Raw genomic sequence first — 20,991 nt, 5'->3', positions numbered from 1 at the left:
GAATTAGAAGTTGTTGATGCAATGTTGCAAACTAGACGCTAGGTGGCAGCAGTAGGCCAGGTGTTTTGTGACGTAGCATTAAATTTTTTTTTTACGTCGCGAGGTGGTGACGTCGTCAATAAGCGACGCATAAACAATTCAGTACCACAGATGTGGAGGAAACAATGAAGTGTATATTTAATCTTTAAATACGGTAGCTTTATTTGGATTACATATTGTCAGCGGTGTGGAAACAGTTTTCTGTATTTTAGAAATGGATCTTATCACTAGTTAAATCCGGAACAACAGCAACATTTTGTTGGTTTTCCTTGTTTGGATTAAGTAACTTCTTGTGATGGCATCAGGTATGTTCTGTTTAGTTTGGCTCACGTTATTTTTGCTTGCATTACATCTTAAATTGTTTTAGCGTTAGAGATGTGCTCCAATAAACAATTTATATTAACAATATTTTCTGCAGAGGAGGAAACTAATCTCCTGGTCATTGTGGTGGATGTAAATCCTATATGGTGGGGTCAACAAGCTCAGCGCGAGCCGGAGGTAATACTTTTATTACTTATTACTTAAAGTAAAGAATAAAATCACTTCAAATAGTAATGGAAAGGATACGCAGCTGTTTTTAAACAACAGTGCACAATTACGGCTTACTGACATAGTAAGAATAAGGCATTTTTAGAATTATTCATTTTAATATTTAAAACAAAATATTTAGCATGAGAAATAATGTGATTTAAGTTTCAAGAAGTAACATCAGAAAAGTCAGTTTTGCAAATGAGTAAACATTAGGGTCAGTTTTGTTGTAGTTTTAGTAAAAAGACCATTTGATAAAATTAGAATTGGCTTTATTCTGTAATAGTTTTAAATGTAACATCTCTTAATTTACAAGAATACCACCAATGTTGTTTATTATTAGCTATAATTATATATTACTAAATGTGGTGAAACTAATTTGGCAAAATAAATAAATAAATTGGGTGAATAGAATAATGAATAGGAAAGTACCTTATAGGTTTCACCATATTCTTTATGTGTTATATTAGACTAACATTTTTCCACGTATCTGAACATTATCTCCCATATTTTCTTTGTCAAGTTTACTTTGTCCAAGTGTATGGATGCAGTCATGGTGATGGGAAACGCTCACACAGCCATGAACAGGACAAACAAGCTGGCTGTCATTGCTAGCCACTGTCAAGTCAGGTAACTTTCCTGGTCTTTGTGTAACTTTACACATGAAAAAAGTTCTGTTAGCGCACATGTTCCACTCAGGCTCGCAGGAGTGATGTATTATAACATGACATTACTTATAGAATAAAATTTTTATCAATACTAGTTGTACATTTGCTTTAGTGTGGATGTGAGTATTTCTTCATCCAGTTTTTGCTCCCAGTTAACGAAGTGTTGACGTTTGGCTCCTGTGTTTGCTGACGTTCCCGTCTCTTCCGCTCAGCCACTTCCTGTATCCCACAAAGAGTTTGAAAGCTGGGGATGGCGGTGGTGACGTAGCCTCCAGCAAGGATGGAAAATACGAACTCCTGTCCGTCGCTAACAACATTATTGCTGAAGAGATCAAGAGCATTATGTCAAAAAGTAGGTGAAATATAAATGTAGGAGTCTATCGAAATGCGAGGAGCTTCCTCAGCTTTCTGTCAGAAATAAAGCATTTGTTATTATGGAATTGAATTTGTTATTTTCAGGTACACATTGAGACTAACAGTAATGGATCCCTTTGTCTCGTGTTCTTACAGCTGAAGTGACGGGAAACTCGACCGACACTCTGCTGGCGGGATCCCTTGCTAAAGCTCTCTGCTGTATCCCTTCAATGAGAAACTTTAACACTTTTATCTTTTTATAATTTAGGTTTTCTTTTCAGATTAGATGAGAAATGTTTTTATGTAAGAAAGCTTATGAAAATTATGATTTTTCTGTAGTTATAAGTAGCTTAAGCTATAAACAAACTATACAGAGAAATCTTTTCACCAGATTTTTATTTTTTCCCTTCAAAGCATGTTGACAGAAGACTTGTTGACTTGTTGTCTTTGTATTTAGTGTTTACTTGATAAATTCTTATTTCCAAGCAGCTGCAGCTCAGATTTAAATTCACAGTTGATTTATGTGCTGCTGTTCAGAGAAATCAGGATGTAGCTGATGTTTGAATTCACGACTTTCCCTTCTTTCCAAAAGAAATGACCACGATTGTTGTATTTTTCCTAAAAGCTGTGAAATCCAGATATTAACAGGGTCTCAAAAGAGCTCGAAGGTAATCTAATTTATTTGTTTTTCCAAACATTAGAATAAAAGGAACCGGTTTATCTTTGATCACACTACATTGTAAGTTTTGTTTCATTGCTTTAGTTGGACAGGACATCAAATCGAGGATATTGGTAAGCTTTTATCTTCTTTCACGACTCCTTTTCGTTTTTTTTCCTTTATTTTGAGCTCATGTTCTGGATTCTGACAGGTGATAAAAGCAGCCGACGACTGCGCCCTGCAGTACATGAACTTCATGAATGTGATTTTTGCTGCACAAAAACAGGTAAGAGCAAGAATCTCATCCCTTCGTTCTAACAGTATTCTTTCATGAGCACATTTATTCAGTTCATTTAAATGTTTTTACAGAACATCCTGATAGACGCCTGTGTGTTGGACTCAGATTCAGGACTCCTTCAGCAGGTATTTCTTTCATCAGACAGTTTTGATTTGTCAGCATTTTAACATTTATGGATGGATTCAATTTTGAACCACTGACTGTCCAATCACATGCATGGATTAAAAAGAATAAGCTTTAAAGTGAATCTCCATCCCTGTTTGTCGTTTTTACCCTTTAAAATGTATATTTTCAGGAGATTATTACCATCATGTGTGCGTATGTGTTTGTTTTTTGCAGGCTTGTGATATAACTGGAGGCTTGTACCTGAAAATACCGCAGAAAGTAGCTCTGGCACAATATCTGCTGGTGAGAGTTGCTTGCTGTGGTGCATATTTCAAAGAATCTGGTTGTTGTTGTTTACGTGTGCAGAAAGAATGTTTGTTTTTCCTGCGAACAGTGGGTGTTCCTGCCCGACTCGGACCAGCGCTCCCAGCTGGTGCTGCCGCCGCCGGCCCACGTGGACTACAGAGCTGCCTGTTTCTGCCACCGGAACCTCATCGAAATCGGATACGTGTGCTCGGTTTGTTTGTCAAGTGAGTCGCCAAAAAAAAGAAAAGAAATGCCCATCTTCGAGTTTAATCTCAGTCGTTATTGGCCTTATGACTAATTGTTTCTGGTTTTTGCTTCAAGTTTTCTGCAACTTCAGCCCCATTTGCACAACATGCGAGTAAGTCTGCTTTATTCTGAAGTCTGAAGTATTAGTATTAATAATAATAATAATAATGCAACATTACACAGTGTTGGAATTAACTTGATTTACAATCTATATTGTTTTTAGGACCGCCTTTAAAATCCAACTACCACAGATAGTCAAGCCCAAAAAGAAGAAACTCAAGCTGCCAGCGTGATCTCTGTTGTAGATTCTCCTTTTTATTTTACACTTAGATAAAACTTTGTTAATCCAGATTTATAAAACTCTTTATGATGCCTGTAAACATACAAGCAATGACTGATTTTTACATAAAAGCACCGATCGGTGTCTCTTCTCTGAAGCTGTAGTCATGTTTTCTGGGAACTTCAGTTCAAAAGACTATTTGGAATACAGTATTTGTTGACAAGCCTCAATAATTCTGTTTTTGCTGATAAAAGATACGACAACAGCTTAAAAAATTGATGGGAATTTTCTTCTTTTTGAGGGTTTGGGTGGATTTTTTAGGCAATTTCTTTTCCTTATTCATTATATGAACTTCACAACACGTTAAGATTCTTCCTCCCTCACTGAAGCAGCCGTTGCTAAGATGGAGCCACTTTCCAGACTCCTCACAGTGTTTGCGCAAGGACATGAAATGTGTGTACGTACGTGCGCGTCCTGTCAATTAAATCAAAATCTAACTTAATGTGGCCCCATCAGTTGTTTATAATCGTGGGAAAAGGAGGTAGTTAGACACACGTTATAGTTTCCAACAGATTTAACTTTGCAAAATACACAAACTGCAGACAACATCTTCTGTTCATGGTCATGTGAAACACTTCAGGAAATGAATCAATAAAAGTAAATTAAATTTGTACAAGTTTACAGCTTTAAAGGCCAATCAGCTATTTACAAGACTACTGGTTAAAATCTGAGATCTTTTTTCCTTTTCATTCATGTGTGACGTGTCTAAAAATGTTTTTTTTCCTATGGCAAATATTCCCACATATGTTGCATTTCAGTGTTTTTTCATCACTTCAATGACCTGCGATTTATGCATGAATATCCTTTATTCAACCAAAAATAACTCCACACACAAGATGAAACATTTTCAAACAGACGGCAGTAATAATGGTGGAGTTCTTCCATATTTCCTCTCAGAGAAAGTGAACTCAGAGTCAGTGTCCCACCTCTCTCATTCAGTGGCTTCATCACCTCCTCTGCTGTGACTCTTTACTTTTGTATTCACAGTCCTTAGGGCAGCCCTCGAATGGAGGAAATATTTAAATTTTAATGAGAAGGCATCAATATCTCTGCAGTAAAAATAAAGTCAGTGTAAAACCACTCAGGAAAGATAAGTCAAAGATGAGGTTCTGAAACTTGAATACGGCAGCGTTCTGTGGATTATCGCTGAACTGGAACAATGTTGCATCTGGAAAAAAGACCAACAGATTGTGGTTTAAAATCAACATCATAAATCACCAATCATTAATATTAAGAAAGTGCACTGAATAAATCTATCAGTACCACTAAATAGAAAAGTAAATAACCCTTCAAGTATATTTGATTTTGTTTATTGTTTTGTTTGTTCCTCTCATAGGTTTTTAAATTGTTGCAAATGCTACGTGTGTGTGTGTGTGTGTGTGTGTGTGTCTCACCCCAGCAGACCTCTGCCTGACCACCTCTGTGGAGTCAGATTCATCTGAACCTTCTGACCAGCCCTGATCACACCGACACGTAATGGTTTCTAAAAAAACAAACGTGACACCACATGGTTACATTAAGTAACAGTCAAATGTCATGTATGATTGATCACAGTCATGTAAATATGTATCATATAAAAAAAGACAAAATAATGAAATAAACAAGTTTGCCGAATAAATACATGGAAGGTAAACAAAAAGCAAAACAAAACAAATAGAAGGAAATGTAAATTTGTAATCAATAATTAAAAAACAGAAAGCTCAATTATTTCAGTAAACTTACCCCTTCACTGTGCTGCACCACAGAAGCAATATTCTGGAGGCTCTGAAAGTTTCCTGTGTTTACAGAACCAAACTCCACGATTTCATCCCCAACTTTGAGACCCTTTGAAAAGAACCAACTAATTAACATAATTTTTTAAAAGCTGAATTCAAACAATTCTGATGATTTATCTGAAAAATTGACTAAATATACGAGTGCAGTCGCTGTGACTCACAGCTCCAGAGGCAGGCGAGCCTTCAGTCACGGCGTCCACTCGTGCAAAGGGACGAGGCAGGGTGACCTGCTGCTCCATCGCCTCCTCCTGGGCGTCAGAAACGTCCTGTTCCCGCTTGGCTTTCTCTCGAGCGTGCAGCGTGTGCAGGGCTTCTTCTATCTCTGCCATGATGGCTTTGTGATCGTTCTGCAGACCTGAAACACATACAGACAGCTTCATATTACAACACATGAAACTGTACCTGTGGTTACAATAAAGTAGAAGTGAATTTAGGGCTGAATATTCCTGAGGGGGCAGATTTTATATAAGACAAAAATGTACACATTTAGAAGCTAAAATTTACAAATGAGGCTAGCAGAATAATAAGATTTATGTGCTTATAATAAAACTAATCCAAAGTAAAATGGAAAAAAGCAACACTGCGCATATTATTGAAGATCATGTTGGTGAACCTGAAAAAAGGAACCTCAAAATATTACATGAAATGGAGTAATATTAAACAAGGTGACCAGTATTTCAGTTGTTATAGAAAGTGGCATTCTTTATTAAAATGTGAAACAATAATCTGACATCAGAAGAGTTATCTATGCCACGACTCTAAGATGTTGTGAAGGATTTTTTACATTTTATATCAGATCAATTCAACACATTTAAGAACTGACAAAATTGCAAAATGAAATAAAGACTGACATGAATAGTTTTATCCCAATATTGTAGAAGGAATGCACATTACCTGTTATCTCTAAAATGTATTGCGAGTATTATTCCCAGCTTTGTTATATGAACTTTTACATGCATTCTGTGTCGCAAAACTTCTATTATTGGTTGAACAAGTAATCTACGGCTGCGAAACTATTTTAAAGTCACACATATCTTTATCTGATTGTACTTACAAGAAATATTGTGCCTTGCCGACCTGATCTGGTACAAATTGACATCTGCTCGGGGGTAACCCTCGTCGTCAACCAGCGGACCTTCAACTCCGACACCCTGCTGTAAACAAACTCATGTTAGCATTGTTAGCATCGACAATAACAGAGCTAACGTGGGGCCGACTTACGTCTTCTAAAACATCGTAATAGGCTTTTATTTGTTCCTCTATTTCGTCTTTCTTCTTAATAAGATTTTTAACGTCATCCATCGTTATTCCGGAGCTCTCAGGACTTTGTTCTCCTGTTGTCTTCATGTTTGCTGACCAGCTGCTGAGTTCCCCAACACTTCCGGTGATTCTACATCCGGTGCAGCGCCCCCGTGTGGACAGGTCCGGACACTGCCAAATGTTACAAAATCTATGCAGCAACATTTACAAAGTTTATGATTTAAACTTGAGCTATACTGGGTTTTATAAGCTGTGTAGCCTTTTTTTTATGTAAAACTATTATTTCAGATTTTGTACTTCAATAAATATTTTAATACCACACAGAGAAAGCAAACTTATGTCACAAAATAATATCTTGAATCTTAAAAAATAATCTGTTTTAATATGTTAACATAAAGGTACACAGAGCTTAATTCCCTATTCTGTTAAATATTTTATTATTAGATTATTTTACTGTAAATGAAGCTATGAATATCTACAATTGTTTATGGATGGATCTATGAATATTGATGAATACACAAAAGTGGCAATTTCATCCCAGTTCTCTAGCCTGACAGCATTTAAATTTCATTCATAAAATTACCTCAGATTGTTCTTGGCATTTTGAGAAATTAACTAAACATTTGTGTAGTGGGATTTACTAAATATTTTTGAAAACCTAAACAGATTTTACTTCAATCAGATGCAACAACTTGTTTCAGCTACAATCACAAACTTTTAGGAATTTTATTGTGGAGAATTTAAGATTTAATAGCTCTTGGTCCAGTGTCACTGTGTCATCAGAAGTTTGACTTTAGATTTAAATGTAAGCATTTGAGTTTCTGTAATTAGTATTATTTTACTAACAGGAACTGGAGATGTTCAGCATCTTTGTTTTTCTGACCAACTAAACCTTTTATTTTCATTCTGCACTCAGCAACAGCAAACAGGTTAGTAAACCTGAAGTTATTTGTACAAAATAAATAATTAAAACAGCTGCCTTTTGACAAAATTGTGTAAAGTCTGCAGAAAAATTCAAACCAGGCAAAAAGAATCCATCATTTTAAATCAAATAAATCAGCTTTAATATATTATTAGATACAATCATTGAACAAAATATATGTTTTAATTTTCTTCATTAGTCTTTTAACAATTGTAAACAACTTTTTATTACACTATCACTGATGGAAATGTGTTACAAATAGTATTGCACTAACCTGTAAAGGCAACACAGCTCCAAGAAACATGTTTTTTAAATGCCCCCCCCCCAACCCCCAACCTGTAGTGGTCAAAAACGGCTACTAGACATTTTTACCTTCTTTTAAACTTCACAGCAGTCGTCATGTAGGCACGGTGGTTTATACTATTAGGAAAAATAAAAGCACCCTTTAAGTGTTAGTTGACTTCACAAAGTGCCGGTTTCCCTGAGTGCTTAACGTTGTGTTTAGTCACAGTTGTTACTAAACGGGAATGTGTGTTAATAGCCCATATCCTGAAGTATACAACAAGTGGAAATTATTTTAAACAAAGGTTTTAAAATACTTCATATGACTTGCCAAAAAGCTTTCTTCGGGAAGTTTTCCTTCATCCTTCTCCGGCTTTCAAACCACCTTTTGTCTGAGGTTGAAACTTGCGTAAACAACGTCACCGGAGCACAAATCTTATTTTTCCTGCAGCCTACATATGGTAATTATTAACACCAAGTACCACGTTAGGAGGTTCTGATAACAGAGCTAACACCTTGCATCATTTGGACCTACGTGTTAACCATTAGACACCATCACTGACTCCTCGTCATCATCCTCTCGCTGGGATTCTTGAGCTGAAGATGGTTCCTCAGCTTGTGCTGTTATGTCTTTCTGTACTTCAGCGAACTGGGTTGTTGCTTCATCCAGCTGCGAATGAACCGCTTCAACCCACTTTTGTAACTCGACGCTGAGAGCGTCCGCTCCTTGGTGCAGCTTCTCCTGCCTGCCTTGCAGCTCCTCCAGCAGGTGCTGCGTTTCGCCAACGACCTGCTGCCTCTTGGTCAACGCGGCAGGGACACGCTGACCTCGCATGTAGCCCTCAAACTCTTCTGGACTGAGGCTCAGCGCTGGTCCGTTAAGCTTTTCAATGAAGGCCACAGCACAAGACTGAAGGAAGGGGACAAGGACACAGAGATTAGTTATTTCCATCCACACAACCCTGTGAGGTATGATGAATGGGTGACTTCAAAACTCACTAAGTTTGTAAAGTAGTATCCGCTCTCTCCAGCCATCAGACTGTGTGGGAGCCCGAAACGAATCATGTACTGCATGTTGGAGTGGAGGCGAGGTGGATTGGCCTTCAGCACCACATAAACCAGGCTTGACAGGAAGGCATCGGCGTTAGCAGGCTCATTGTTGAGGGCTGAGAGAGCCTCAAAGATGTGCTGACTGCATTTGGACACACAAGCAAGCTTATCCTGTGGTGCACGTTTGGCATCCATTTCTATTATGGCTGGTTAAAAAAAAAAAAGACACAGAAACAGAGATGATATTTCAGATCATTTTAAGATGTTCCCAACAAGTTTGATACATTCTTCCTCAGCTCTTAATATTAATTTATTAACTTGATGTTCTGGGAAATACACGTCTAAGCAGAAAGTTAGATGAGAAGCCATATGAACTCACACACAAGGAAAAAGAAACAACCAGCCTGAATCTGCCACGAGCCAAACACCTGCCTGATATCGATCCTTATTTCCAAATCCCTGAGAGTAAGGAAAGTGCAGCGATCGATCAGGTTGTAACTCACCTGTTATAGCAGGCAGAAAGGGGTCGCCTGTGACTGGAATGTTTTCATCTGGAAAAGGGACACTCAGCATCTGCGGAGTGACCCAGTTTAAGGAGCTAAAAGAAAAAAAAAACATCAGGGACAAATGGGACATGATATCTGAAGCTTGGATCAAACATGACGTCATTAGAGTCTCTAATTTGCGAGAGGTGTTACCGTATCCGTCGCTGAAGAGCCAAGTCCTTCTGTTCATCGTCGCAGCTGTCATGGCAGAAAACCCATTTGTGCAGCCGTGTCATTATCAGCTTCTCGACGTGCTCCATTATCTGAGTGACCTGAGCCTCGGGAAAACCTGAAAGCAGAAACAACTCGAACACCTTTTCCTCCCGAACAACGAGCAGACGGGAACGTGATGAACTGATCTGCACTCACTTCTAAAATAATCAGCAAAAGACTGGTAGAAATCCTGCACCAGGTCCGACTGTTTCTGTATCGGCAGGTCCTGTAAAGATGGCGGGCATCTTAGATCAGGATTTGACATCAGATAGAGGCATCTTGAAGTGTAAAAAAAATGAACATTTAGAGCGTGATTACATGGTAAGCCTCCATAGTGTTGAGGAAAGCAGTACAACGGGACTGCAAACGCTGGGACGGTGGACTCCGCAGGATCTTTAGGAAACCAGTGAAGTCTCCGGACTCAAGACCCTGATAGGCCTTTAATGTGTTGGAATGGCTTTCTGAGGACTCTGAAGAGACAAACAGTGGATCATGTTTCAAATAAACTAATATCTATAACTACAACAAAATCTGGAAAATCGAATGATTGTGGGACAGAAGACATCATTTAAAAACACACAACGTTATTAGACCTACCTTGAGGTTTTGGAGGCGACGAGCTGCCCCAGAACAGTCTCCTCACAGTGTTATATCGGCTTCCTTTCTCGATGTTTTTCTTCTCCTCAAATTTGGAGAAGGTGGGAAGTGCTCCATCACTGCTGGGTCTGAAAGGGGTAGCGGTAAGCTGATTAATAAATGATGCAGGAGAAATGATTCTTCTCCGTCTTTGTTCAAAAGTCACACCTACACCGTCACTGAGGTTTACCTCGCATCTTGCCTCGAGGCTCCGGCCGGACGTGACTTTTCCCTCCAGCACTTTGAGCAGAAGCCTTTCCATGCAGGGTTTCCGTAATACCCACAGGCGTTCTTGCAAAGCAGCTCTTCCTGAGAAACTCTGATTCCTCTCTGTTTGTCTGTCGACATCTTGGAGCGCTCCCTCTGCCAACCACAAAAACAGACAACAGCAGTTTAAAGTGTGCAAGTGTAAAAACATTACACTTAATGCTGTGGTTTGGATTAGCATTAATCAGTTTAATAGTTCAGTTCATAGCCTCTCTATATGTTGGCATATCTTTGGATGAAACAGTGAACCCCAAGTTACCCCCACCTTTTATAATATATGGCTATATAATTGCAGATCATTACCCAAATGTTAAATATGCAGCATGGAGCTTTTCAGTCGAAAGGACACTGAAAATTATTTAGGTTCATATAAAAAGGAACACAGTTTTACCAAAGAAACATCAGTTTTTAACTCTTGAAGTTGGAAAACATAGCTTACCAGTAAGTGGTCACAATGTTATGGTTATTTGTGAGACCAAACTCAGTTTTGTTTTTACGTGTACTGTAGTTTGTACATTTATTTTATGGTTTTAATAATCGAGTGGCAGATCATGTTTCTAGTTATTGTTTCCAAATCATATATTTTAGAGTGTTCAGTGATAGTGTCTATAAGGTCCCAAATCTCGCAAAATACAGAAAATCTGGATTGGTTCCTGTCCACATATTATATAAAAATGAATAAATAAAAAGATTAATGAAGTTTCACCACAATAAAAATGAAATTATTCTTTAGGGCAAAACAGGTGTCATTCAAAACAACTTAAAACGTATAAATATGTATAAATCGGAATAGATTAGGTCGTTTTATTATCTTTTGCGATTTTACTGAATTAAACGAAAGTAATCAAGCCTGTCATTAAATTATCCGCTATAGGAAGCTAAAAGTTCAGTTTATTCGAGTTGGTGCTAGCTGTTAGCTGCTAGCTAATCGCTGTAAAATCGGGGGCTGACTGTCAGCTGAGGGTTTTGGAGATAAGAGCCGGGGTGAGGGATGCTATTGCTGCTAAGGCCGAACTACTGTCGTTAAATCAATCAATCAATAAGTTACATAATTACATTTGAGCTCCTCACCTGTCAGTCAGAGGGTGAAATCATCACAAACTGTTCAGTTTTGACAGCTTTCTTCTACTTTCTGCTGTCATACAGCCGCCATATTCAGTCCACTGAGAGCTACGACCCTTGAGTTCCGGGTAAATTGACAGAAACTGTGAAATACCGAAGAGAAAAGGATGAGAAAAAAAACTGTAAAGTTAACGAAAAGGTTTAAAGTAGCTGAAACGCTTCCCGAGCCTGTGAAACCGGAAGAACGTAGTCGGAACGGAAAAAGTCAAGACATTTCCCAACAGTTGCAAGATTTCAAAATAAAAGTCTCACTGGAAATTATCATTCGCTATTTTACATAGCAACCTTTATCTTATATTATTAGTAGTACATTCAAGTTGTATTCACATCTGTTTCATATATGGCCTCCTGAATCCATGCCCTTGGCTTGTTTTATCCTTGTTGTCTACGCATTTTATTTTATTTTGAATTTCACTAGTCGGAAGTAGATATACGTCATTAAAAAGATGCTTTGATTACGCTTCATACGATTTAGTGATAAATTAGTAGATAATCTGCTTGAAACCATTGAAAAACATATTCAAATATCTGGCTTCTTAACCAGTTAAGAGAAAATACTTTACACGTAATGTACCGTGCTATCATTTGTAGATATTTGTCGTTAAACATATAATTTGACGCTTATATTTGCAGGTTACAGATTGTTAACCAGAGTGTTTTACTGACCTCTGGTGGTCAGAATTGAAAATTGCTGTTGAATTGGAATTTAAGGAATTTATTTACATCTTTCTAATCTTTTGGTTATCACATAGTAGTTTTAGGTAGCTCACAATGTGTTCTGTATTAATGAGAGGGGGGAGTGGGGGAGGGCGGAGCTTGCTCCTTAACGAAAAGCGCAAAGCGTTTGCTGGTGGGAGGAGTTTTTACCTTAAATCGGGAATGATTTAAGGTACGATCTAAGTTAATCATGTCATGAACAGATTACAAATGTCTGGTTTAGTTTCTGGATCTGAACAAGGCATTCCGCTGATAGGCCGCTTGAAATAAAGTACAATTTCCGGCTCGCCGCTTCGTCAGCCGGGCTTCAGATGGTGCGCAGCTACTCTCAGGCGTTACTTAGCAACGAAACGCCTCGCAGGATATAAATACGAACCAACGTTTTTCCTCCTAAAAAAAAGCTGGACCAACTGAAATTAAGCAAATCGTTTCTGAGAAGTAAACTTTAAACGTCAATATAATTTTATCATATATTATTCATATTTCTATATATTTCGGTCACTTATGTTCGTTTTTGCTTCTGTATTTGGTATATTAGCTTTACGTGGACCCCGTCTGACTTAGCATTAAAACTCTGTGAAACTGTTCGGGCATCATGTCTGAAGGAGCAAAGGAAGCAAAGGATGAGGATCCATCGACAAGCAAAGAAGCTGAGGGTGAAGAGGAGCAGAGGACGAGCAGAGATGAAGGAAAAGGCAAAATCCAGCCTGAGAAGAGGAAGACGACTGGCCAGTCTCTGGTCTACACTGCAACCGAAGAGACACTTTTCCCAAAACAGAGAGCTCATCCTAAAACTCAGGCCTTAGTAAGTATATGTAGTCGAACAGAGGCAGACAGTGTGTTAATATTTATGTTGTCCTTCTGTAATTGCTGTCAGGGAATATATAGCACTTCCCAGTAATAAAAGTTAATTTCTAACTTTAACTGGCTCACAACTTGCTTTCACTCAGTCGCCATCCTGGGTCTTCGGGATGAATCCGGCTCTCCCTGTCTTCAGTCTGCAGGACCACAGTCAGCTGGTTTTCCTCTACGCCACAACTAATGTTGGGATTATTTATAATCACACCTCCAACTCCCAGCATATCCTGCAGGTAAAGTTATTCAAAGCATCCCCCAAATCAATTACATTAAGGGGGGGCATTTTTTTTTACTCCATTGTAAAACATAAAAGCCTCAGATTTAAAATGAAATGTAGGTCATTTAGTCAAAACGGTCGTGCTTACTTAGTGGTCCTTTGCATTTAAGTACACAAACTCAATGCTTATAAAATTTGCACACATTTCCAGCAGAACGTTGTTTACAATAAAGCACAGTGATAGTCCGAAATGTGGCATCAAAATTAACCTAAATGAAAGCTCTGCAAGTCACAATAACTTGCATCAAATCGCTGCCAGTCTGAAGGGTCCGAAGGGGCAGTGTATGACATCAGATTAGGGTTATGCTAAAGCTCAAACAAAAATCAGTACTTTAGGGTTGTTAAAAAGCAATTTTGCAGATACGAAATGTATTTAATAAAGAGGGAAAGACTCCAATTAGCTGAATTTATTGAACACTTATGCTAAAAACCTTTTGCATCAGCTGTGTATTATCGAATAACACCACAGATGTTATGTTGAAGAGTTTAGTGTGTGAACCTTTGGTGCCTTCAGGGTCACTCCCACCCTATCTCGTGCATGTGCGCCAGTGAGGACAGACGCTGGGTCGCAACGGGAGACAACGGCTCAGCGAGCATAGTGATAATATGGGACTCCTACTCTGGGTGATACTTCATTCTACATCTACTGAAGTATTTTTTTTGTTTTACTGCACTAACGTTTTACTCTTGATTAAAACGCTGTTTGTGATAAATCTCCCAGTATTCCTGTGCGGACGTTGTTTGATTGCCACCCTGCTGGAGGTGTTGTCGCCATGGCTTTCTCGAGCGACGCTAAGCTTCTGGTGACCCTCGGGGGAGATGATGTTCAAGTGAGTATGGAAGCATAAAATTAACAGAATCCACTCCGTAAACCGTAAAATGGAATATTTTAGGGAAAATATTACATAGACAGATCTTTCTCTTTCTCACCAGTTGTTAACAGTGATAGCATAAATAAGAACTTTTTCTTATTAGATTTAGCAACACAAAGCAAACTGTAAGGCCGTTCATGTTTTTGTGACACTCTTCTTAGTGTGTGTGTATTTGGGACTGGACCAGGGAAGCCCCAAAGCCTCTCTGCTGCACTGAACTCAATCCAAAACACGGTTTTCAAGTAAGCAAGCCTTGGTTTTGAGTCAATATTTGGATATCCACACACTGAATATGATAAAAAAAGAGGTTTGGTGTTCAAAAGTCGATTTATTTTTCAGGCTTGCGTCACTTTCAAACCAAATGATAGCAGTCAGCTCCTCAGCAGCAGTAAGACTCACACATTGTTCTACAGAAGAGTAAGCTCAAGTTCTTCTTTTTAGTTTAAAAAACATACTACAGATATTACTGTCTAAGTTTATTCCAATAATCCGCTGGTCTCTTTTCAGAACAAGGGAAGTCTGCAGTATTTTCCAATGACGTTCAAGATGGTAGATTTGTGATCATTAACATTTTATATCAAATCTTGTTTGCTTTTTATAGATGTTCAACCTTTTTATCGTTGCAGTTCACCCACGCAGCTGATGCTACTGCATCTACCCAGCGTCCTCCTGACCCCACTAACAGCGTTCGCCTTGCCGACGTGTCTTTGAGACTCTCTGCGTTTCACTGCACAAAGCCTCAGGTCATAACGGCCACTGACGGCAGCCTCGTGGTGTGGGATGTCAGCGAAGACTTAGTTGAAAGACGCTGTCTGCCCATTGACCAAATCAAGATACTGAAGCTCCAGCAAGACCCGATCACTGTCCTCACCGTGACTGATGGGTACCTGAAGCAGAAATATCCACCGTTATTTCTGTCAAAATGTCTGCTGTGCTTCCCTCATTACTTGTTTATCTTATCTGACCTCACAGCCTTATTGTAACCGGTGATGTCCGAGGGCAAATTCATTTTTACGACGAAAACTTCTTACTTCTCAAGTGGTTCAACCACTTCAGCCAGGACACCATTGTTTCCATTTCCTTTTCCAAAGAGTGCACAGAGGGGTATCTGAAGGACTGCACCCTGAAGGCCAAACCAATGATTATCAGGTATGAGACATGTTCAAATAAATTGTTTTGTTTTGCCAATAAAAAAGGATGATTGCATTTCAGTATTTCTTCTTTGTAGGAACTTTATAATGTCCACGGCCAGTTCCAAAATCCTGCACGTGAACACACAGACCAGCTTCTTTCACACCCTCCTGCATGAAAATTATGAGCCTCTTCACGCAGTGGCATGCCATCCCAGACAGGCAGTGGTGGCCATGGGCAACCAGCGGGGCATTTTAAAAATATGGGACTATAACAAAAAAGTGTCCGTTGGCTGCAAAGTCTATAGGAGCGAAAATCAGATCCAGTGTGTTGCTTTTGACCCTAAAGGTAAAGAAGGCATCTTACTGAATGAAGTTAATCAAATGCAACTTCTTCATACATCAAGTCATTTCCAGCTGCTGTATGATGCTTCTGTGCACTTCAAGGACTGTATTTTTGTCTCTGTTCAGGCTCCTACCTGGCAGTGGGCTTTAAAAATGGAGCTGTTCACATACTGAATTCCCACACTTTGCAAGGTGATCCAGAGGAATGTTTCCACTGCGCCACAGACAGCATCCATCTCATCACCTTCTCGTCAGACTCGCAGTACCTTGCCACTGCGGTGAGCAAGTCAAGCAGCAGTGTTTTGTTGTTGTTTGTTTTGTTTTTTTTTACTGAAACTTGTGATCCATTGTTAAAGCTTTGATTACAGCAAAAATGTGTTTTAACTTTTAATATTTCTTGTTTTGATTCTTTTTTTAGGATGAAGGTAAGGCTGTGACAGTTTACCGCTTGAAGAGGAGAAAAGGGTCCCCTCCTCAGTGGACGTATTTAGGTAGACATGGTTCTCACTACAAACCTATCAAAGACCTTCTTTTTGGAGTTCATCTGGACAGCACCCAACCAAGACTGCTCTCTCTGGGAATGGACTGCAGACTGGTCAGCCAACATTGCATGTTTCACCGTTTTCTACAACAGTTTTTGTTGCCTTCTCTCTGAACTCGTGGCTCTTTGCGTGTGTACTGTATGTGGAACTGAACAACAGGTGGAGTATGACCTAGAGAACAGCAGAGTGAACAAGCTCCTCATCCTAAGCTCTGAGCGTATTGAGCAAAGCGCTGTGCCTCTGTGCATGGCGTGGTATCCTCCTCTTACGGCAGAGCAATTTCTCCTCGTTGCCTCGGACCAATACAAGCTGAAGCTTTTCAACAGCACAACTAAGATGTGCAGGTCTGTAAAATCTGTCACTGCTAACTGTGTGGAAGCATTACTACATGTGTTCCTTGTTCTACCGAAACAGAAAGACTCTTCTCGGCCCCGCATATGGTTCTCCCATTAAGCAAATAGTTGTTCTTCCCAAGTCGAGAGACCCTGAAATAAACACATACAACCTGGCATACATCACAGAGGATAAGGTCAGGGCTAGAACTTTTTTTAAAGCTTTATTTTGTAGTCAAATCCATTTATTCTGTTTGCCATATTACAGGCTGGTGTGAACAGATTCTCAAAGTTCTTGTATGTCCTGCAGGTGGGTCTCCAGATTTTACCTCTGGATGGGAACCCCCACAAGTCCAACGCTTTGATCTGCCATCCAACAGGGGTGTCCACGCTCGCCTGCTCCTACGACGGACGGTTTGTTTTCACTGCAGGAAGAAATGATTGCAGCGCCTTGTCGTGGGAAATTAACTTGAAGTAAGGTTTGCTAGTAGCAGCTTGTTAACCAGACCAACTGGATGAGTGGCACAAAGTTGTTGTTTTTTTCTGAAACTGGTGTCGCTACAGTGTGTTGGAGGCAGCAGCGGCATTGGGTGGAGAGGGCATGGCACCATTTTACACTCTCCTAGACGGAGGAAGAGACGGCAGGTTTCACAAGGTGAACTCAAGGTTTTGCCTCTTCCACATGCTTGCTAAAAGTATTGTAATATTTATGTCATCACATAGTACACATACAGTCTCATCAGTTATTAAAATTATGCATTTTGTTGTATCCTTAACAAGTTTGGATCGAAGTGGTTCAAATAAATATTTGACCTGTGTTTTCATCTATTTGTAATTGTTTTAATGCATTTTAGCAGCATCCTTTCTGCTGAAAGAACTTGTTACCCCTGAACCCCACATCATGAGATACTGAACTCTGTGAACAACTATAAGTGATGTGCAGAACAGTTCTACTCACCAGATATTTTTTGAAATATCAAATTTAGCATTTAGAATCTATTCTCCGTTTGGGAACGCATCCATCCCTTTTCATCCACTTATCTGAGGTCAGATTCCAGAGGCGCCCATTTCAGGAGGGAGACCCAGGCTCTCCAGCTCCTCCTGGGGGACCCTGAGATGTTCCCTGGGTAGAAAGGACATACATTATCTCCCTCAAGTTCTCCTCCCTGCAGGACGTGCATGGGAAAACCTCCAGAGGGAGATCAGATGCCGAAGCATCTTCTTTCAATGCGGAGGAGCAGTGGATTTATTCTGATGCTTTCCTGAACATCTGAACTCTTTTTTTCTCTAAGGCTGAGCGTGTCCACTCTTTAAAGGAAGCTAATTTTACCGTCTTGTATCCATTTTGATCACCTTCTGGTCGTGGCTGTAATTTGCAATTTACATTGTCTCATTGTTTTGGGCAACTTTTGTTTTCAGGAGATGGAAGACTTTTTCTACTACTGCCAAATGCGTCACCAAGGCACTAACACGATGAAAAAACGACAAGTATCCACCAAAATTCCCCTGCTTGAGATTCCCTTTCTAATGAGAGCTGTGGGCCACTATCCCACTGAGCAAGAGGTACAGTGAACACATCATAAAAGTACTTCTACTTATTTTACCTTTTTTAACAGCTCTGTGTGTAATTCTACCAGATAGAAGACATGCAGAATGAAGTCAAGTTCAGCAAATATGAGGAAACAGCAAACTATGTGACTGAAATCGACCTGGACGAGTTTATCAGGCTGTATATAAACCATCGTCCAGCTTTTGGCCTCTCCAGCAGTGAGCTTGTCCAAGCTTTTCATGTCCTTGGTAAAAGTGACGGTACAGAACAGCCCGTTCTGCGGAGACAGGAACTGGTAGAACTTCTACAGGTTCGAGGTACGCTGCAGGCCAGTGTCTCTTTTCACAACTGTTCCGTTTTTCACTGTCAGCGTCTGGTTACGCCTGATTCTGATCTGACCGACAGGGGAGCACATGACGGAGGAAGAGGTGGCAGAGTGCTTTGCTGCACTTTTAGGCCTCAGTGACGAGGAAGATGAAGAAGAGGCACTTTGTAAGCATGACAAATCATACAGCACGTGAAATAAAACATACAAGCTGCAGCCACAACATTCACATCATCATCATCATCATCATACAACAATCTGTTTGTTTACAGGTGGAGAATCAAAACATTCGCCAGAGAGTGCAGTCCCAGCTGAGATATCTGTGGAGACATTTACAGATCACATCCTGGGCTTACCACTCTCAGTGGAGCAGAGGAGCGCCTGGTCGTCCCCTCCGGAGCAATAAAACCTGTCAGCTCGTCACGGAGATGATGCGTCGAGGACAGATTTCCCCTTACAGAGCTGCTATAGCTTGGGTTTTGTGTTTCAGTTTAAAATATGAAATATTATAAAGAAAAATATTCTCTCAGATAACTTTAAAATGTGGCAATACCTTTAATTAAAAAATGTCATCCACATTCAATACTTTTGGATTATTTCAGCAATGAATATTGTACCAAATAAGTCTAATAATTTTGTTTAAGCATATCAAATTATTTTCAATACAAATATCTTTTTGTATACATGACATTAGCTACTTTAAATAAAGTTGAGTACTGAGACATGAACAGGTGTATTCTATGCATGTGTTCTGTAACATTGGGTTTATTATTTTTTTGTGTATTTTTCACCATTCTTCCAGAAGCTCATCTGTGAAGTCAGGCACTGATGGTGGACAGAAGGCCTGGCGCTCAGTCTCCGCTCTAATTCATCCTAAAAGTGTTCTGTCAGGTTGAGGTCAGGACTCTGTGCAGGCCGGTCAAGTTCTTCCACACCAAACATCCTATCCTATTACAGTACCGCTCTGGAAATCACAGAGCTCCTGAGATCGACCCATTCTTTCACTAACGGTTGTAGAAGCAGTCTGCATTATTATTTTTTTAAATGCATTTCACTTAATTTTTTCTGTAAAGAAATTGTACCATTTTGCTCCCACGTGAATAGACTAAATCCATTCAATTAAAGTTTATTTATTTAAGGACAGTTCATGTAAACAATGATGCATATTGAATAATGTAATTATGGCCTTGAGCAATTTGTAAATTCATTCCCTGGTTAGGCTAATAAGAAAGTTAAACCTGGAAAAGTTTTATAGCAAACGTCTAAAACAAACAGTAAAACTAACAGAGTAATGATTAAAAATAATCATATTCACATAAACATAAAAACAGGAGACAAACAAGCGGAAGAAATAATCTTTAACCAATCAAATTTAGCCATTCTTTAAACAGAGTTAAATCTCTCAATTTAGGAAACTATCTTACTGGTGTTGGTAACTGTTAGCAGTCAATTACAGTAATACTTTCACAGAAAGTTTTGGTTGCAGAATCGCTGTAGTCATAATCTGGTAAACATCCGGCGCTTGTCTGTTCTTGTGGCGCTTCAGTTTATTTTAGGTTTGTCTGGCGGGTGGGGCTCTGACTCTGCCCAATCAGATTCGCCGTAGCACGGGAGCGCTGACTTTGACCAATCAGAGACGCCCTAGCACAGACGCTTCCTGCTTCGGTGAGAGGAGCAGTTTTTTGTCAGCTGCTTCGTAGCTACGTCAGCTATCTAACAAGATAACATTTTAGCTTGGACCGCTGATGGCCAGAAGCAAACTTTAGCATGCCTGAAGCGAGGACTCTGACTACATGGCACGGAGTTGGCCGACTTTAACAACCGGACTAATGAGAGGGACGGTTGTGTTATTGTCCTAGCTCGGTGGCTAACGTTAGCTGTTTGTTCGGAAAGTTGCCCTTATGGCTACCGGGGAGATGCCTCAGCCGCGGCAGACTTACCGTCGGCCGGCGGCCAGCATCAAGCAGGAGCAGGACGACGACTCGGACGCGGAGGAGACGCACATGATGATGGGGCTGAGGAAGGCGGACGGGCTGGAGCCCCAGATCATCCACAGCGGGCACTTCATGGTGTCGTCGCCGCACTGCGAGCACCCCCCGAAGAAGGGCTACGACTTCGACACCGTCAACAAACAGACCTGCCAGACGTATCATTTCGGCAAGGCGAGCACGTCGCACATCTCCATAGACGCGTCCCTCACCAAACTCTTTGAGTGCATGACTCTTGCCTACAGGTGAGCTGCGACACACGTGCACTCAACATGCATGGGAATATTTACTTTCACTTACACCCCTGTGGTTTCCAGTTCGTGTTGTTTTCCCACTTCTGCACATCCTGCTCAGGCATATGACAGTAAAAAAAGGCAGTCACGAGATTCCTGTTTTTTTTTTTTTTTTTTTTGTCATTTCCTGTTTAACAGGAAAGAGGAAA

General features: G+C 39.9%; 5 protein-coding genes and 1 long non-coding RNA gene across 10 annotated transcripts in view; 3 read left to right on the top strand and 3 right to left on the bottom strand.

Moving 5' to 3' along the window:
* Positions 1 to 125: 125 nt before the first annotated feature.
* Positions 126 to 3,719, top strand: gtf2h3 (general transcription factor IIH, polypeptide 3). The gene is made up of 13 exons (XM_017413612.2): positions 126 to 344; positions 458 to 537; positions 1,091 to 1,197; positions 1,448 to 1,587; positions 1,746 to 1,808; positions 2,228 to 2,257; positions 2,353 to 2,381; positions 2,459 to 2,533; positions 2,617 to 2,670; positions 2,885 to 2,953; positions 3,045 to 3,180; positions 3,278 to 3,314; positions 3,426 to 3,719. The coding sequence occupies exons 1-13, from the start codon at positions 335 to 337 to the stop codon at positions 3,493 to 3,495; spliced, it is 900 nt and encodes a 299-aa protein (XP_017269101.1). The 5' UTR covers positions 126 to 334; the 3' UTR covers positions 3,496 to 3,719.
* Positions 3,720 to 4,041: 322 nt separating this feature from the next.
* On the bottom strand, positions 4,042 to 6,713 carry psmd9 (proteasome 26S subunit, non-ATPase 9). Of its 2 annotated transcripts, none has more exons than XM_017413614.3 (6): positions 6,539 to 6,713; positions 6,372 to 6,471; positions 5,479 to 5,672; positions 5,265 to 5,366; positions 4,937 to 5,025; positions 4,042 to 4,710 (listed from the first exon to the last, which is right to left on the bottom strand). In XM_017413614.3, exons 1-6 carry the CDS (start codon positions 6,662 to 6,664, stop codon positions 4,683 to 4,685), a joined length of 639 nt encoding a protein of 212 aa, XP_017269103.1. In that variant the 5' UTR covers positions 6,665 to 6,713; the 3' UTR covers positions 4,042 to 4,682. The 2 variants fall into 2 exon arrangements, with proteins under 2 accessions (XP_017269103.1, XP_017269104.1); XM_017413615.3 differs by having other exon boundaries at positions 6,372 to 6,468.
* Positions 6,714 to 7,614: 901 nt separating this feature from the next.
* Positions 7,615 to 11,813, bottom strand: LOC108234478 (rab5 GDP/GTP exchange factor-like). Its single transcript, XM_017413692.3, has 9 exons — positions 11,564 to 11,813; positions 10,416 to 10,588; positions 10,187 to 10,314; positions 9,908 to 10,059; positions 9,746 to 9,815; positions 9,530 to 9,665; positions 9,335 to 9,429; positions 8,781 to 9,037; positions 7,615 to 8,691 (listed from the first exon to the last, which is right to left on the bottom strand). The coding sequence occupies exons 2-9, from the start codon at positions 10,571 to 10,573 to the stop codon at positions 8,320 to 8,322; spliced, it is 1,368 nt and encodes a 455-aa protein (XP_017269181.1). The 5' UTR covers positions 10,574 to 10,588; positions 11,564 to 11,813; the 3' UTR covers positions 7,615 to 8,319.
* Positions 11,814 to 12,685: 872 nt separating this feature from the next.
* Positions 12,686 to 19,538, top strand: cfap251 (cilia and flagella associated protein 251). Of its 2 annotated transcripts, XM_017413858.3 has the most exons (21): positions 12,686 to 12,769; positions 12,870 to 13,136; positions 13,282 to 13,422; positions 13,981 to 14,090; positions 14,188 to 14,296; positions 14,500 to 14,580; positions 14,678 to 14,755; positions 14,846 to 14,887; positions 14,965 to 15,221; positions 15,311 to 15,487; positions 15,567 to 15,817; positions 15,940 to 16,091; positions 16,232 to 16,408; positions 16,515 to 16,699; positions 16,770 to 16,884; positions 16,998 to 17,161; positions 17,252 to 17,342; positions 18,107 to 18,250; positions 18,325 to 18,553; positions 18,642 to 18,728; positions 18,834 to 19,538. In XM_017413858.3, exons 2-21 carry the CDS (start codon positions 12,927 to 12,929, stop codon positions 18,965 to 18,967), a joined length of 2,934 nt encoding a protein of 977 aa, XP_017269347.1. In that variant the 5' UTR covers positions 12,686 to 12,769; positions 12,870 to 12,926; the 3' UTR covers positions 18,968 to 19,538. The 2 variants fall into 2 exon arrangements, with proteins under 2 accessions (XP_017269347.1, XP_037830957.1); XM_037975029.1 differs by having other exon boundaries at positions 12,703 to 13,136; positions 18,642 to 18,834.
* Positions 16,899 to 20,639, bottom strand: LOC112450419. Its single transcript, XR_003039049.2, has 3 exons — positions 20,502 to 20,639; positions 17,646 to 17,810; positions 16,899 to 17,309 (listed from the first exon to the last, which is right to left on the bottom strand). It is a non-coding gene; the product is annotated as an uncharacterized LOC112450419 (long non-coding RNA).
* Positions 20,184 to 20,991, top strand: part of LOC108234572 (MLX interacting protein) — a 16,754-nt gene continuing 15,946 nt past the window's right edge. For 2 of the 3 annotated variants that reach the window (XM_017413857.3, XM_017413855.3), the window contains exon 1: positions 20,188 to 20,794. In XM_017413857.3, coding sequence (XP_017269346.1) covers positions 20,463 to 20,794 — 332 coding nt within the window. In that variant the 5' untranslated portion in view covers positions 20,188 to 20,462. Of the gene's footprint in view, positions 20,795 to 20,991 lie in introns of all 3 variants that reach the window. The other variant, XM_017413856.3, reaches the window with a different exon arrangement.

Source organism: Kryptolebias marmoratus, linkage group LG1 (assembly GCF_001649575.2).
Source record: "Kryptolebias marmoratus isolate JLee-2015 linkage group LG1, ASM164957v2, whole genome shotgun sequence".
Classification (NCBI taxonomy): domain Eukaryota; kingdom Metazoa; phylum Chordata; class Actinopteri; order Cyprinodontiformes; family Rivulidae; genus Kryptolebias; species Kryptolebias marmoratus.
Note: the sequence above shows the minus strand (reverse complement) of the source record. Positions and strands in the feature narration are given on the sequence as shown.